Source organism: Nipponia nippon, unplaced genomic scaffold, assembly GCF_047370975.1.
Source record: "Nipponia nippon isolate SJK-2023a ecotype South Korea unplaced genomic scaffold, ASM4737097v1 scaffold_3, whole genome shotgun sequence".
In the NCBI taxonomy this organism is placed as follows: domain Eukaryota; kingdom Metazoa; phylum Chordata; class Aves; order Pelecaniformes; family Threskiornithidae; genus Nipponia; species Nipponia nippon.
In genome coordinates, this window is record NW_028262347.1 from 37768376 (window position 1) to 37784650 (window position 16275).

The 16275-nt window shown below is 46.3% G+C and overlaps 1 protein-coding gene and 1 long non-coding RNA gene across 3 annotated transcripts in view; one reads left to right on the top strand and one right to left on the bottom strand.

Annotated features, from left to right (window-relative positions):
- The window catches only part of SRGAP1 (SLIT-ROBO Rho GTPase activating protein 1), a 154668-nt gene extending 149054 nt beyond the window's left edge, over positions 1-5614 (top strand). For both annotated transcript variants that reach the window (XM_087764083.1, XM_087764084.1), the window contains exons 20-22: positions 119-253; positions 380-725; positions 2530-5614. In XM_087764083.1, coding sequence (XP_087620209.1) covers positions 119-253; positions 380-725; positions 2530-2907 — 859 coding nt within the window. In that variant the 3' untranslated portion in view covers positions 2908-5614. The remainder of the gene's footprint in view (positions 1-118; positions 254-379; positions 726-2529) is intronic.
- LOC148054549 (uncharacterized) lies at positions 5336-14602 on the bottom strand. Its single transcript, XR_015706228.1, has 9 exons — positions 14329-14602; positions 12994-13096; positions 11975-12496; positions 10954-11281; positions 10243-10843; positions 7937-8105; positions 7286-7484; positions 6074-6345; positions 5336-5462 (listed from the first exon to the last, which is right to left on the bottom strand). It is a non-coding gene; the product is annotated as an uncharacterized LOC148054549 (long non-coding RNA).
- Between the last annotated feature and the right edge of the window lie 1673 nt (positions 14603-16275).

The window sequence follows — 16275 nt, forward strand, 5'->3', positions numbered from 1 at the left end:
TGTAGCATGTTATAACATGCCTGCTTTTCTTAAGGGGATTAAAATCTGGGAGTGCCCAGATGCTCTCTGTCACACCTAACTCACTGACTTCTCATCTCACCATGTGTGCTCTGTTCAGGGATGATACTTTCTCAGATACACTGAGCCAAAAAGCAGACAGTGAGGCCAGCAGCGGACCCATAACTGAGGACAAGTCATCATCAAAGGACATGAACTCTCCCACTGACCGTCACTCTGACGTGTATTTAGGAAGGTAAGCTTGAGCATAGCATGTTTTCAGTAGCACTGCTCACAGCTCAGGTAAAGCAGCAATTACTTCTCCACATGTTTATGGTGGGTCACTACAACTTGTCCTATAACCACTTCTTCATTGGTGCAGGCAAAGAAAGAGATCAGAACCTCCACCTCCTCTACGACGCCCCGGCAGGAGCAGTGACGGTCACTGCCCAGTACACCCACCTCACCCTCTCTCCAACTCGTCCGTGGAGCTAGGTTCCCCCAACCTGGCAGCTCACTGCAGTCCCAGAGCCCTCCTTCAAAATCGCAACCTCAATGCCGACAGCCCTGAAAGGAGACGTAGACCTGGACATGGCAGTCTCACTAACATCAGTAGGCACGATTCTCTAAAGAAGATTGATAGCCCTCCAATTAGAAGATCTACATCGTCTGGTCAGTACACAGGTTTCAATGACCATAAACCACTGGACCCAGAGTCAATAGCTCAGGTTTGTGTCTTTTTTATTTTATGTCACTCTCTGCTTTTCTGAGGAGCAAGTCTCAGCAAATAACATAGCGCAGAGCACGTACACTGGTAGGAGTGTGCGTGCAGAATATCCTACCGAGCTTTTTAAACAGAGTATCTGTGAAAGAAGATGCATTAAGGGATCCTGGATGGAAGAAGCACAAGGGGGAACAGACATTGCAGTAGCAATAAAAAGAAATTATTCCTGTTATACTATAATGAGATTGCCTCTGCCACCCAGAACACTAGGATAGTATGTGATTACAACAGCTGTGTAAATCTGTGTGCTCCGATGAAGGCTGGCCTATTCTAACTTGAATGTAATTAGCGTTCAATTATTTCTCAGTATTACGCTTTGCAGAAAAGTGCTCTGAGTGACTAGTAGCGACCATTGCCATTCAAAGCACAGATTTACATCCCAGGGTCTTGTGCATTTTACATCATTTGCATATAGTTCATACAGTACGTTGATTTGATGCTTGTAGTTGTGCCTGAGAACATGATGTGCAAGACATTGCACCTGCATAAATCATGGGCCATCTTATCCCTGTGCGAACACTCACCGGTCTCATTCCTGGCATTGAAGAGGTGAGAAGGATGGAATAGGGAGCACCCCGATCAGCAGATTGGTCTGTTGTAGAGAGCTGGTAACAGCTCTTGAGCAAATAGATACTGCTGTCTTCAGAACTCGTGTTTTGTCTAGGTAGTATAACATGATTACTAGTGGCACCCTGGGGGTACAATATGATTGCAAAAGTATTTTGCAATAACGCTGGCACTCATGTTTTAAAATTTAATGCACTGGTGATGCTTGCTTTCAAACTCTGCTTCCAACGAGGGACAGAAGGGACTGTCACGCTTGGGTCAGAAGGCTGAACTCTGTATTAGAGAGTTAGAAAGGTTAAATGTTGTTACTGTTTTATTTTACTATAAGTTATTTATTTACTTTCTGGAACCACACACAGTGCTGTTTAGTTTAAGCTATTTTTTTTTGATACATAGACTAGGGATCATTCAGCAGTGAGAGAACCCAAACTTCGATTAAACTGCATGACAGGTACTGTGAGCAAGCAGGGAACCCCAGATACTTAACCTCAGTTGTATCGCAGTACCACTGAAATATAGTAAACTAGGGTCTTGGTGCATTCTTTTAGCATTTGTGCCAGAAATCCTGATGAAAAAAATAATTTCCTAGGTAGGCTCACTGAACAATGTCTTGCAGTTTTTTCTGCTTAAAATTTAACTCAGAGAAACAGGAGAAGAGCTGATAGACAAACAAGCTTAATTTCCTTACAAAACCTGGTTTATAATCCCTGTGAGGGAATACAGACCCTGAACACCTGGGGCACTAGATGGGGGGAGCAGTCAGCTAAGAGGCAGCAAATGGACTAAAATCTTTACAGCTGTCAGCACCCAAGAGGTGACAGAAATCTTCATGGTTAAAAATGCTGCTAGGCAAATATCCATTGTCCTGACAATCGCTTAATAAAAGGGCTTGCGGGTTTTAGTTTAATTGATTTTTTTTTTTTATTTTTTAGCTGAATTTTGACTCTCTCATGTGACCAGGTTAAATATTTGTAATGTCCAGCCAAAGCTGCCATCTTGTCAATCGTAGTGCCTTTCAAATAAATCTGGTGGAAATTGGCTTTAGCACTGTAATACTCATTAAAGAGAGGATGGTTGGCAAATTCACCCATGCATTTTTCACCCCGTCCTCCTGCTCCTCCCGTGCTTTGCGCTCAGTAGCAATTCGAATGACGTGCCCCTCTCTCTATGCTCCGACCCAGGACATCGAAGAGACGATGAACACGGCGCTGAACGAGCTCCGTGAGCTGGAGCGGCAGAGCTCGGCGAAGCACGCCCCCGATGTCGTGTTGGACACCTTGGAACAAATGAAAAACACCCCCACCCCTGCCACCTCCACGGAGTCGCTCAGCCCTCTCCACAGCGTCGTTTTAAGGAGCTCCGAGCCTCAGATCCGCCGTAGCACTAGTTCTTCCAGTGACACCATGAGTACTTTCAAGCCCATGGTGGCCCCTAGAATGGGAGTGCAGCTGAAACCTCCTGCTCTTAGGCCAAAACCTATTGTTCTTCCAAAAACGAATCCTAGCATAGGGCCTTCCCCTCCTTCCCAGGGTCCAGCCGACAAATCTTGCACAATGTAGACAACTCAGCCACCCACAGTGCCCGGCTGGGGTATGCTAGGGAAAGGGACGGATTAACGATAGACGTCAGGGGTCTGTAACATCGTTTGTTCATGTTTGTAACTGGAGAGGCTTTGTTTTTCAGTGTTTTTGAATGTATTGTCTGAAACTAGCTACATTAACATGGGCATTTGTATTTTGTATGGTTTCAATTAAAAGAAAAACTGGACAATTGTGCATCGTTTCAAAAAACAAACGTAGACTTACTTGAAAACTTGATGCTGCACCATTTGTAATAAAAACAACACGGATCACAAACAGCTTGCCACGTTGTACCATACTTCACAGTCTTACCGTAGCTATATAATAACAGATCCTGCACAAAACTAAGGGGCAGGGGGGGGTCAGGGGAGGTGGGACCTCTCATTTCTGGGTCACTAAACCAAATCTCAAGCAGGTTAGTAAGAGCTGAAATCTAGCATGTGAGGACTAAGTGTCTGTGTGGAATGTCTAAGTCATCTCAGGCCACATTTCTCATTTAAGACACACCAAAAAATCCACCAAACCCTCACAACTCTCACAATTGGCACCGAGTTTTAGCTTTCTTGTTGGCAGTCTCACGAGAGACAAGCGCTGGATGGATCTGGAGATCACATTGCTCTCACCGATAAAAAGCAGCATTCCAGGTCACAGCTAAAGCACATCTCCAGGGTAGTATCTAGAAACTCCTTTTGCTGTCTTCTGTAATAGCGTACCTTTTCCCATGAAGCTAGACCTTCATTCCCCGATACCACATTTGTCACGAAAGCTAAATTCACTTCAGGTTCATAGTTGACCGAGCCAGGCTCTGGGGAGTACGTGAATCTGTTGGTCCATTAGGCAGGCTGATAGGCGATTAAAAGGATCAACTACGCAGTAATTCAGCAAAGTATCCCATTGACTTTATTGCTCAGTGTCCAATTAGAGACATGATTTGAGTTCTGATAGTCGGCGTTTCGAGCTGACCTAGCTCTGCTGGCCGCCTTGCACAGCGCAGACGCCCCGCGCGCGTCCTCGGTTATGCTGACGGCAGCAAGACGGGGACTCTCTGAAGAGGGCCGACCTCCTGCCAGCGATGCAGGGGTCAGTCGCAGGACAGGCAGCTGAGTTTCTCCCGCCTAGATTCAAGCTGATGAAAGTTTTCCATAACCACTTTCCCCACCTTCCCCTTTTTATTTTAAATTACAGAAATCAGTACCTTTCTGCGAGTGACAACTGTTGTTAAACTTTGTTAGGTGTGAACTAAATGTACAGCTGTTTTGCACATTGCAACAGTAAGCCATAATATTATTTTTGTGAATACATTTTCCAACATCCAATCCATAAAATAAGTTTCAGTGAAGAAGACGGGGAAAAAAATCCCTTGTGGTCCGCCTACAGGAGTACAACTGGCTTTAAGATCTGTCTTTCCACGTATTATTTAAGATGTTGCTGTTGGAAAGCTTGAAGTTGTACCACTGGCTGTACAGAAACAACTGAGCTGGGGAGGGGAAGAGCAGTGACAAAATTTGGTAGGCAGGATTACTGAGGCGACAGGAGTAATGTCCTGTTGTTATTTAGGAGCAACTTATTCCTGCTCTGGTTTACACCCTGTAGGTAGGTAATGCAAAGCCCCAGGTGTGAAAAGCATCCCATGAAGCGCCTCTGAGAGCCGAACTGCTCCTGGTATTTGCAAACCCCTTTCAATCCAGCCGCAGACTTCACGCGCGGCTAGGTTAGAGGCAAAGTCTTAATCCGCCGCAACGGACTGCGCAGCGTCGGTCGGCGAACCCCCAGCCCTCTCGGCTCCACTGCCTAGTCCTAACGCCAGGGCAGGAGCCTAAGCCAGGCCAGCCCCAGCTGCAGGCCACCGCTGGTCTCTAGGCTCCGTTCACTTGGTCGGGACCAGAGATATTTTCAAGTAGTTCCCCAATTTACTAGAATCAGTGGAACGAACTGGAATTTCAGCTTTCATTTACACACAGTTTTAGTCTAGCGTTTTTAAATTAACCCACCTGGCATAATTGAGATGGATACCTGTATCTTTAAATTGCATAGGGAATTTTGTATGTTTGATTAACTGTACTGGGCTCCATAATGCTTATATTAGAACTTGTTTAGCAAAAGAAAATATTAGAAACAGTGCATTTAGTGAATGCATCCACTTAGTGCATTCACGCAGTTAAATGTGTAGTTTGATGGTTATTATAGATACTTAAAAGTATAGTAAGTGGATATGTAACAGGAAAGACTGCTACAACTATAGACGTACTAAAGGGTAACTCCCGCACACCTAATCCGATCAGTATTGTCCTTTACTGTCAAGTTTGATGAATTGCAGTACTGGTAGCTTCCTGCTTGTTGACTGTTACCTAATTGTGTCAATGTACATCTGTAGTATGTACATGTGAAAGTGCCTTTAAATTTTAGAGGAGCTTTAGCCTTGCTCTTGTACTGTTGCATTTCCATTGCATCCTTCCCTGTTTGTGTATGGCTGCGTTCCCATTGCATTCCTTCCGCTCTCAAAGAACAAATGAAAACATGGAAATTTCACGGTTCTGGAAGAGAAATGTACTGTTAATCTGTTGTGACAATGCACTTTTATGTATAGTACTGTACATTTTTGGCATGTACCATTACAAGCTTCAGTATACATTCAGGTTTGTTCCTCATAGTGTATCTTTATAATAAAGAAGATGATAGTTCTGTCTGTGCGTGTAGTTTTGCTGGGTAAACCGCCGTATCTTCTAACGTGGATTGCCAATCTACCTTTACCTTCCACGTAAAGGGAGAACAATCAGCCCCCAGCCACCCGCACCCCACCCACCCTGCATCAGGTCCCATCACCGTCTGGGACTGAGGAAGCACTTGTTCCCGGACAGGCTCCTACCTAACTTAAGGAGCATCATCCCCATAAGCTCACCCAGTGCCTCCGTACCTAAAGAACTCCCACAAAGAGCCACCAACTTCAGGCGGTTCCACCTGAGCACCTGTCAAGGCGGCCAACCCTGCTCCCGCTGGCCGCCGGAACCCCCTGCCACCCCCACCGCCAGCACCCCACCGCCACCCTCCCACTCCTCGCAGGAAAAACGGGGCAAAAAAAAACACTCCAGCTTCCACGTTTTAAAAAACACGGTGCCAGAGTGAAAAGAATTAAAAAAAAGTCTACCTGGGGGCATTTCTTACAGCAGAAAAAGGGACGCCATCGTGCTGGGCGGCAGGGAGTGCCACGGATAAAGGTTCTCTTCAGTGACCTTCTGTTCGCGTACCGGTGGCAATGCTCACCTCCGCGGCTGGCGGCAGGAGCCGGGGGGGCTGCGAGCGTCAGGCTGATGGCTGCACGAGAGACGTTCGGCCACGGATCAGATGCTGTTGAGGACAATTCCTGGGCTCCGACTGCGTCTGCCCAAGCAGGCCTGCCGCGCTGCCCCACTGACACAGCTGTAGGGGGAGATGAGCTACTTGGAAACATGTTTCTGATCCCTGCTTAAAAAATTATAAGGGGCAGGAGCCGCAGCTGAAGGGGATGGTTTTAAAGTAATCTCTGGTTGTGCTCAAGGACCACCATCTGCCCGGAGGAGAAGAAGGGGATGGATATCAGGCGTGCGGGGCAGTAGGGGGGGACGGGCATGCTGGCCACCCCGGCTCAGAGCAGGGCGGTCATTCTTCATGCTGGGAAAGCTGCCGTAACACAACTGGTCATTAGCGGGCTCATTGATCAGCCCATGGTGGCAGCCTTTGTACCCCAGTGTCCAGTGACCTACTTTGGGTATTTCTTCTTGTCCCCTACTGCACAAAAGCCAACTACAGCAAAGGTCAGGCCTCATTCGAGGTCCTGCACGGCCCAGAGGATGTGTAACCCAGTTTCCACAGGCAGCCTGCATACTGGTGGGGAGAGAAGCTTCTGTGGCAGCTTTCAATCTATTTTTAAAATAACTAAGAAAACACAAGAAGAGGAGTCTCCTCCCGTTGTGTAACGTGAAGTTCCGGTGCTGCGCTGCACTGACTCCTTAGCTTGCTTCCAGGTTTTGTAGTGGAAAAAAGCCCGGCTCTCACGGAGACAGCCAAAGGTTTTGGCAGGTGACTGGGGAACCACTGACTTTACTTGGCACTCAGAAAAGCAAAGGGGTTGATGAGTTGTTTTGCTGTGAGAAGTGTATTACCGGAACGGACAACGCGCAGCAGCGGCGCTGGGGTGCTTAGCTCTTGGGTCACCACTGAAAAATCTCTGTTTCAAGCCACATGCGGCTCCAGGACACAGCACTGCACGAAGGCCTCCTCAGCCAGCGTAAGGAAACCACGGAGGCGCAGTCGAGGTTTTAAGTTCTCCTTGGTGGAGGCACACGGTTTGTTACTTACCCTGCAGCTCAAGGAGACTTACCCACAGCCGCGCTGTTCAATCACTGCTACCCCGTGGGATGAGCCTTGATGTTAGTCTGGGTGGTACTGGCACACGGAGAACAACTGAAACCAGCCGTAGTATTAACTAGTGATGGTACGGGATGGAAGTACTGTTCTTGTGGGAAGGAATATTGCTTCTTCCATGAACTTGGCTCTTTGGGAGGAGGGAACCACAAACCCTATAACATATGAGAGGCCAAATAGATCAACCATTGAGCACCTTAAAACCCAATTAGCTAACACAGCTCAACTACTGTTAAAAAAACAACCAACCAACCACCACTAGTTTAGACATGCCACTGTAACTGCAGCTCTCTGTCCTGTGCAAGGGCGTTTGCAGATCATGCAGCCGACAGCACCCGTCTCTGCCGGCACTACAGCTCCGGCAGACCTGGCACGAGCAACTTTTCCTGCCAGGGAGGACAGCGACACTGGTTCCTTATGACTTGGGGGTGTCACTCACTCTCTCCAGCGCCGCAGTGCCGCAGCTCGCCGGACCGCAGCGGCCTCGGCCTGGCTCCTGCCGTCCCCCCCGGCCATCTGACGCATCTCCCAGCAGGACTGGGGAACAAAACCTGCGAGGTGGTGCTGAGCCAGACTTAAGGGAGAGAAGAGCAATATATTTCCTTACCTTCTCACTCACGGGACAAATACGGCAAGAGCTGGCAGGCCCACGTGCTGGAAGGCAACACGCAGAATTTGATGCTGATTGAGGGTTTAAATAGCGTAGAATAACATAAACCGGGTCAGGCTGAATTGGAGAAGTCAGCGGGTTTTCTCCCACCTTTCTCAATACACACCTGCAAATAAAAAAATGCAGGAATACAGCTTTTGTACCTAACTCTGCGGTCCGCTGAGCCCGTGCCCCACGGCAGCCCAAGGCCGGTGCGTCCCCAGCGGCACCGCTGCCGTCTCCCAGCAGGGTCAGGCCACGCTGGTCACCGCAGACACCCCAGAGCGGCTTTTTGGTCCGGGGCTGGAGATTGTGGGTTTGCCTTTTTTTAATTAACAAACGGCATTGATTTTTTTTTTTTTTCAAGTAGCATAGTAATGGCATAAGAGTGCAAAGTACAAGGCGAAACAAATTCAGCTGTGAAATATGAAGGTAGACAAGTTGTGCTGTACAAAGGAGGTCAGACACTTGCGGGATTGAAATCAATAGTAGCTGCCCTCAGTACAGCAGCATGGATAAACCAAAACCAAACCCTGCTTGTTCTTATTTCCGTGGAGCACATCGATTCCTCCCTTAATACCGGCCATGTGCATTTTCAGTAGTGTACACTGACATCTATAAACACCGACCAAACAACGTAAACCAGTGATTTACATTTATCTGAATGAATTACACTCCGGGAGGGACAAATCACTGAGCCCAGCGCTGCTCTGGAGGGGAATAAGACAGTCCTTGAAATGGTCGGGTTTTTGGCAGTGACTGCTTGATTGCAATGAAATAGCATTGACATGGAGGTCGTTACCAGAGTCATGAATAGTGAACTGAAGCGTGCTAAAGGTGAAAAATACCTAAAATCCTTCACAACTTTGACCAAGAACTGCTGAGTACTGTAAAATCAGTCCAACACATGTTTTAATTGGGTTTTTTTCCTGCCTACAGCGTTTTCAGAGATAGCCATTACAGTAGTACACCAGCACCCCTGGTAACCAGCACCAAGGTGAATACAACAGGGTTATCCACCAGTACTCACAGGTTTAAGCGGAATTTTGCTTGGACAGGTTTCTCAGCTCTTTAAATGTTATTTCCTGAACACTACACCAAGAAGGTGTCAAAACTTAATTTCAGACCTAGCATCAAGACCGTTTTTTAATTTGTCATATGCATCACAAGGCTTATTCCCTGGCTGAGTCAAAGTTATTCTGAACAAAATCGGTTCACGTACAAGGTTACGATCGGGGATTGAAACGTGGCTAATCTGGGGCTGCCAAATCACGTAGTTAATTCTGAACTCTCCTCCGTTCCCCTTCCAAAATTACAGATTAAAAAAAAAAGAAAAAGCACATATAATTTCTCAAAAGCATAGAGCTGGGTACATTGCAAAATTCCTGCTGCGTGTTCTATTTCTGGTTAAGAAAATACAGTAATCAGTAATGTGGTGTGAGGGGTGGAAAGCCCTCCCTCCCCGCACGGCCCCGACGGCGGGTGAGAGGGGAGCACGGTGGCGGGCGGCAGCGTGGGGGACACAGCGCGGCCCCGTCGGAGGGACCCCCATTTTCATGCCCCCACAGGACCGCCTCAGGCCTCTCCTTCACCCCCAGGCTGGCAGCGCTGCGGGTCCTGCCCCTCTTTCTCCAGCCAGACCCAGAGCAACATTTGCCTTGATGGTGTCAGTACACCGCAGTCCTTTGTAATGCTCCCAGTATTAAAAATGAACTTACTTTGTCGAATAATAGAAGCTTAGGAATAATATAATTTCTTATGTACTGTAGGCCTAAATGCCATTGGTATCTGTGTACATCCACGAGGTGTGCACATGAAAATGTATATGTTCCGTGAATTTACAAGCTTTCCTACAGAAACCTAAGTTTCTTCTGTACCTGCATTGTAATATTGGGTTTCTGGATTGGCGTCTATAGAAATAACCTGATTTTCTGTTTACAAGTCATCTGTTCTGGTGTTTGCTGTTTCACTGGTTTTACATTTTCCTATTTTAGAGGTGTACCAGCAGGCTCAAGTATTTAAATGCAATTTTTGTGTGCACTACAGTTCCATCTCCAATATCATGTACATTTATTATTACTCTAAAGTAAACTCAGTTTTTCCAGAGAACTATTAGCCGTGCTAATCATAGAATAATTCAGTTATGCTTAATGTAGTTAAATAAAATTGATGAGAAGGCAATTCTTGCAGATAATTCCACTTTTTCCCCATATTTCCTTTTTTTGGTGAAAAAAAAAAAAAAAAAGTGCTGTCTCAGGCCTTACAAATTTCCCGGCAGCCCCCGGCCGCCCCAGACGTCGCTGAGCAAGGACCCTGTTTGAGGGTGCCCGTGTGGGGTGGCAGCGCTGCCCTGGTCCTGCACCACGACCTCCGGCGCTCATCCCACCGACAGCTCTGGTCAAAGCAACATCAGTAGGACATTTTTCGCCCCTCTGTTAACCTGAACGAGAATATGCATGAGAGCAATCAAATCTGTGCATCTCCCCTAATACAGTCTGAATCCCATGTGGTGTGGTCCAAGTAAAGCAGCATTCAAGTGCTGTAGGAGTCGATTCACACCTCACTCACTTGGAGGAGGACTGGAGGCAAATGTGCAACCTGTGCCACCTCTGCAAAGCTCCGGAGTCTCAGACATTGTCCCTGAAGCTCTTTGCCCTCTTTGCTAAAGCCAACACGAGCGTCTCCAGTGCCTGCAGTGGCTCAGGTTTCCCCCCTGCATCCAGGGCACCCGCTTCTTCAAAGCGCTGGGAACAGTCACGTCTCAGCTGAATCAAGGAAGGATCCCAGTATCAAATAAAAACACATCAGGCAGGAAAAACACATTTGCATGTGGCAGAAGTCCTCCCAGAACAAGGTGCTGCAATCCTGTGAAAGGAAATATATTGTATATATTTAAAAAATTATATCTATATTATTTTTATATTATATATATTACCTTTTATATATATATCCCTGCACTTTGCCGTTATGCTTACATGCAGGAATATTTTTCAGTGTTGCTTGCACTACCCTGAGTAACGATCAGGGATGATCTGGTTTGTTCATAACTTCTGTCAAGAGAGCACTGAAGTGAGATCGGCGCCCTTCTCTCTCCGGGCATTTGTAATTCAGTCCTGACCGCTCAGAAACGTTATCCGTTCCGTCTGCCAGCTGTGCAGCCGCGAGCCCCGGTGAGGAGATGCCGGGCAGCCCCTTCCCAGCTGCTGCGTTCACCGGGGTGGGTGACCCGCTCCGCCGGAGGCAGAGGTTAGCCAGGGGAAGGACCTGAGCACTGGATGCTCTTCAACCGGTCAGAAGAGGATTCTGCATTAGAGCGGCAAAAACATGGGACAGTTGAGAAGGGAAGCTGATGCGTTATCCATTAGCTGGCCAGGACTCCTCCGCATCGCTCCTACAGCATTCAATAAAGCAGGTACCTGTCTGTGGTTACCTGCCCTACTACTATTTTTAGCAGCTCTGCTTCTCCCCAGATAAAATGTTAGAGAGGGAGAAATCAATGCAAGCTGTACCTTACAGGATTAACGTCCACATATCTGCACAAACAAGAATACAGCACTTCAATGAGTACAAATATCAATTCAAAAATAAAAAAGAACCAAAATGTTTCTTCATGCAAGGTGCACTGAAACCAAGACACATTCCTGTCAGCTGGTAAAGCCAAAGACTGTGGAAGCCATCCCTTTGTAGATACTGGTTTATTCCACTGAGGTTTAGGATTTTACCGCTTTAATCTCCACGCCTCCTCTCAGGGGAAAAAAAAGGACAGAGAGGGGCTGGGGAAGGGTGGGGGAGAAGCTGCTTTCTGATGTGGTAGCCCAAAACAGTAATCTTGCAGCCAAAATTGTTCCCTTTCCATGAGACACAGGCATTTGGGACAGCAGTATGGGAAAGCCATGGCGCCTGGGCAGGGTCCCGGCTGGATGCCCGTCCCTGCCCTCCCTCCTGCCCACTCCCACCCTGCCCTCCCCCTCGCCCTCCTCCGTGTCCCGCACCAACCATCACCAGAGGAGGTAAAATGACAGGCAAAACACCCAGACGCTGTGACGCTGGGCATTACCCCCTTCGGCTTTCTGCGGCAGCAAATGTTTCCACCAGGCAGCTCTCGCGTCAGCCCCAGACCCCCACTCGCTGTTTCTGCTGTGGCTTCTGATGCCGCAGGAGCCCTGACAACAAAAATAAAGTTTCCTGACCACATTTCAGGTTTGCTGCTGATCTCTCAGCCTTTCCTTCCAAGGAGATAAATTCTGGTTTCTATGAAAGGTAAAACAAAATCCTGGATGAAAGCAGTCGGGTTTGTCTGTGGCAATACAATCATTTAGAAAGGGTTTTCCATTTTTTAAGCAAAAGATTCAACCAAAGAGGCGACGAAGCCGGTCCGAGTGACTCCTGTGTACCCGGCATGCCAGGAGGTATTTTGCGGCATGGTCTCCTCCCTGCCAGCCCAGGGGGGAAGGACGCAGCACAGGCTGGGGGAAGTTGCAGGACACTTCAAGCCCAGTTTTCTCCGATGTTTCAACACTTAAAAGATCAAGGAGGAAAAAAAAAAAAATCACTGTAATTCAGGAGAAAAGTGATGCTCCAATTCCTGTCAAGCTTCCTATCCACCACAAGTTGGTTTTGTGTCCATTACCTTGTTGTTGAAGGCACGAGCGACAGCTCACGCTGCAGCAGGCCACCGGGGCCGTGCAAGAAGTCTTGAGCAGGTGGGAGGCGAGATGCCGGGCACGGACAGGCCACGAAAGGCACCGCCAGATTATTTCCCCCAGGCAGAGAGCTGGTACAAACCTGTCTCCGGGATGATTATTTGTAAAACCGCCCTGTTTAACCCAAAGCAGGGAGTCCCTTGGAAACGTCACTTCCCTTCGTGTATCATTACATGCACTACTCGGAGTATGAAATATAAAGTTCTTTATTTTAAGGTCTAGTTTGTACCTCGGGGTATCCAAATATTAAAAATTCATGGTTCAATTCATAACAGTTGCTCCCAATTTGTGTGGTTTTTCTGTAGGGCTTACCTTTTAAGGAGAGCTGAACGCGTATTTCATGGCAGGAGCACTGGCGTTCGGCCCACGCTGCGTCGCGCGTCTTGCGAGCAAGAGCCCACCCCAGCAAGTCAACCTATATGAAAACATAGGGCTTAGTCTATTGGCTTGTCCTCTAAAACACACTAAATCCTCGTTTGGATTTTTATAAAGGAAAAACCCTCCAAAAGGCCTAAACCAAACTGTCCAACAGCCCCTGACTGGCTTCTGTTTAAATTTGACTAATTATTTCCCAAGTGACACCCTCTCTTCCAGATTTAAATACCAAGCCAATGGGTCCCACAGTCCTTTATGAGACTCAAGACTTACAGCTGCATCTCTCATTCTATATATTAGATGTTAACTCTACATTGCATCTTTATGAAACTATTGTATACCTAAGTTGTAAATTACAGAAGGCTGGACTGTAAAGATATCATGCAGCAAACAAGTTTAAGCAATCAAAAGGTCAACCACAAACTGAGAAAACATTATTTCTTGCCCAACCGAACATCTTATTAATACAAGACATAAAACAAAACATGAAGCAGCACAGAGAAAGAAAACAAAGCTCGCTTGTAACAGGATTTTCCCTTTCACAGCAAATTCTACAAGCTTAAATATATTTTGTGTAATTAAAATGGACAAAAGGATCTCTGTAACTTGTCCCTAAATGAAATTTTTGAAGTATTTTTTATTGAAATGCTTTGCCGCAATTCTTCCATCCTTATAGGATAAATACATTTCATTGTAACATCTTATATAAAGCAATTCCGCTTTAGTATAAGCAAAAGACTTTTTTCTGCTCTTTCTAGAAGGAAGTATTGCTAAGAAGTATGCCTTCAGGAAATATCCCGGCTTTCACAAAGCAACAACTCCTGATGGGACAACGTCCTACAGGGAAATTACTGGTCAGCTCTGGCAAACAGCTTAGGGATGCCTCGGCTCCCTCGTGCACAGAAACCCCCCAGGGCACATGGGGAAATACCAAATTCCAAGCCAGGGTGTGAGTGGACAAATATTACTATTAGAAGTAGTAATACTTAAGATTGCGAAGGAAAAGCTGTCAGACTAAGAACTTTTATTTGAGAAAGACGGGTGAAAAGTTTAGCAGTCGTGTGTTTTATTTAGGGAGTTCAGCTCAGCGATGTGAGGCCGCCGAAACACGACTGCTCTCCCTTCCTCCGGCAGCGCACGCTGCCCTCCGCTCAGCAGCGCCCCGAGGAGAAGTTGTTCACCTAATGAAGTGTAAGTCATATAAACAGAGGTTTTAATAACGCTCTTATTAGTGGCAAGTCTTACCCCAAACACAAAAGTCTCAGCTCTTACCTTCCTAAAGCTCCTTCCCACCCGTTTCCTTTGGGTCACAAACACCACGGGAAGCGATGGAAATTCGTGGTCTTTTAAACTCTGTTAATCATTCACAGTTTATAAATGTCCTGCAGCCACCGACTTTTCACTTTTTTTGACACTACTTTCTTTTAAATGAATCTGTTAACATCAAGTGGCCCTTGGTGAGCTCTTAGAGTGTTTTATGGAGAAATAACCCCCATATATATATATATATATTTTTTAGCAGCCACTTGATTAAACTGCTACAACATCATTTTCACTTCTCCCATTTATGGTGCAAGGAATTATTTTTGGATCCCTGCAAGGATGAGATCAATAGCTCTTGGTTTCTCTTTCAAGTCTCTGTTACGCACGCACACGAACGCACAGGTAAAAGGGTTACACATCCCTACCCCAAACCTGGAGAACAGGAGATTTCCTACTCCCAAGGCTTTGGGAAAGTTCCCTAACATCTTTCTTCAGCCGTCAGACCCATCAAGTAGGGATAACACTCCCCAAATGTTTTATGGATATACATTTATTTACATATTTAGGAAGGATGAAGGTGACAATGTCACAAGCTGAAATCCTCTTTGATGAAGCTCGCCATCAAAACCAGCTCACCATCAAAACCAGCTCCCCATCAAAACCAGTTACCTTCACGTGGATGCAGACTTCTCCTCCCTCCGGGACTTTCTTTGCATTTTAGCAAGCAGTGTTCTGCAGTGTGTTCATGGCAGAGCATCGAGAGCACGTCGTCTGTTGCTTGACTTTGTTCACAGAAGGAAAAAGTTTGGGCCACAACACCAATTTCTTTCAGTAGTTATTTGTAGCATGCTGAAACATCTCATTAACCATCCTTGCCACGTAAAAAAGCAGTGATGTACATACCAGAGGAGTTTTACTGCTTTTTAAAATTGCCTCCACTCATCTACTAACTGTAATAATTTGTTGAACATCTTGGAAAAAATCTCTAGGACAAACACTCACTCATCAGAGCTTCCTATTAAAATATTTGCAGCCATTTCATAAAGCCTCCTTCTAGCAAGAGAACAAGTTTCTGAACCAACGCTGTCCCTGTAAATAAGCGCTTTCCCAAAAGATGAGGGTTTTGACTATATCCAGTAGAGTTAGTTTAACATCATTGAAAAGTTCTCTCGGTGCTCATAGACCACACATTTACTCATGCGTGGGCTTGTGCGTCCTCTAATCCTGTGAGCAGCCTCCGCTGTAAGAAGTTACTAGCCTGACTTCAAACAGTATCCTTCATCTCAGAGAGCTTTAAAGTTTTTCAGCAGCTGAACACAGTTAAGTCCACCTCTCTCAAGATACAGTGACAGATATTGTGTCTTTCATTTGGGAGGGAGAGGGGAGAGTGTACTCAACAAGTCTGGGCACAAATCTTCTAATCTATACCAGTGTTATCCATGATTTCAAAAGCCAGTTTCCTTTTATCATTAGAAAGACTGACAAGGTAGGAAAAAAAAAAAAATCACTGTGCTATGAGACTTCTTGAGGTCATTTGCCAAAGATCACTCGCAATGATATACCTGCAGAACAATAATGCAGTTTGCAAATCTTCATTCACTGGCATCACCCGATCTGGGACGCAGCTGAATTCACATCACAGTTTATGCCTGAATAAATATCCAAATAAAGATCCTATGAAGTCTTTCATACTTCATTTATTTGTAATTGCTCCATGACCATGGACTTGCATTCACCCAAACAAAAGTAGGCTGAGCAGATCCTAGCAGAGAGCAGGGACTAGCTGGGGAGGTTTTGGATGGCTTCCAGGGCTGATGCAACACCTGAAGAACAAGATGGGCACTGCACAGGCCTCCCACCTTGAGATCATTTTTTTGTGCTGATGGGACAACCCAAGCAGGCTCTGGATTTAAGTCCAGCACTTGAAAGATTCAAGCAAGTAAAAGCACAGAATAT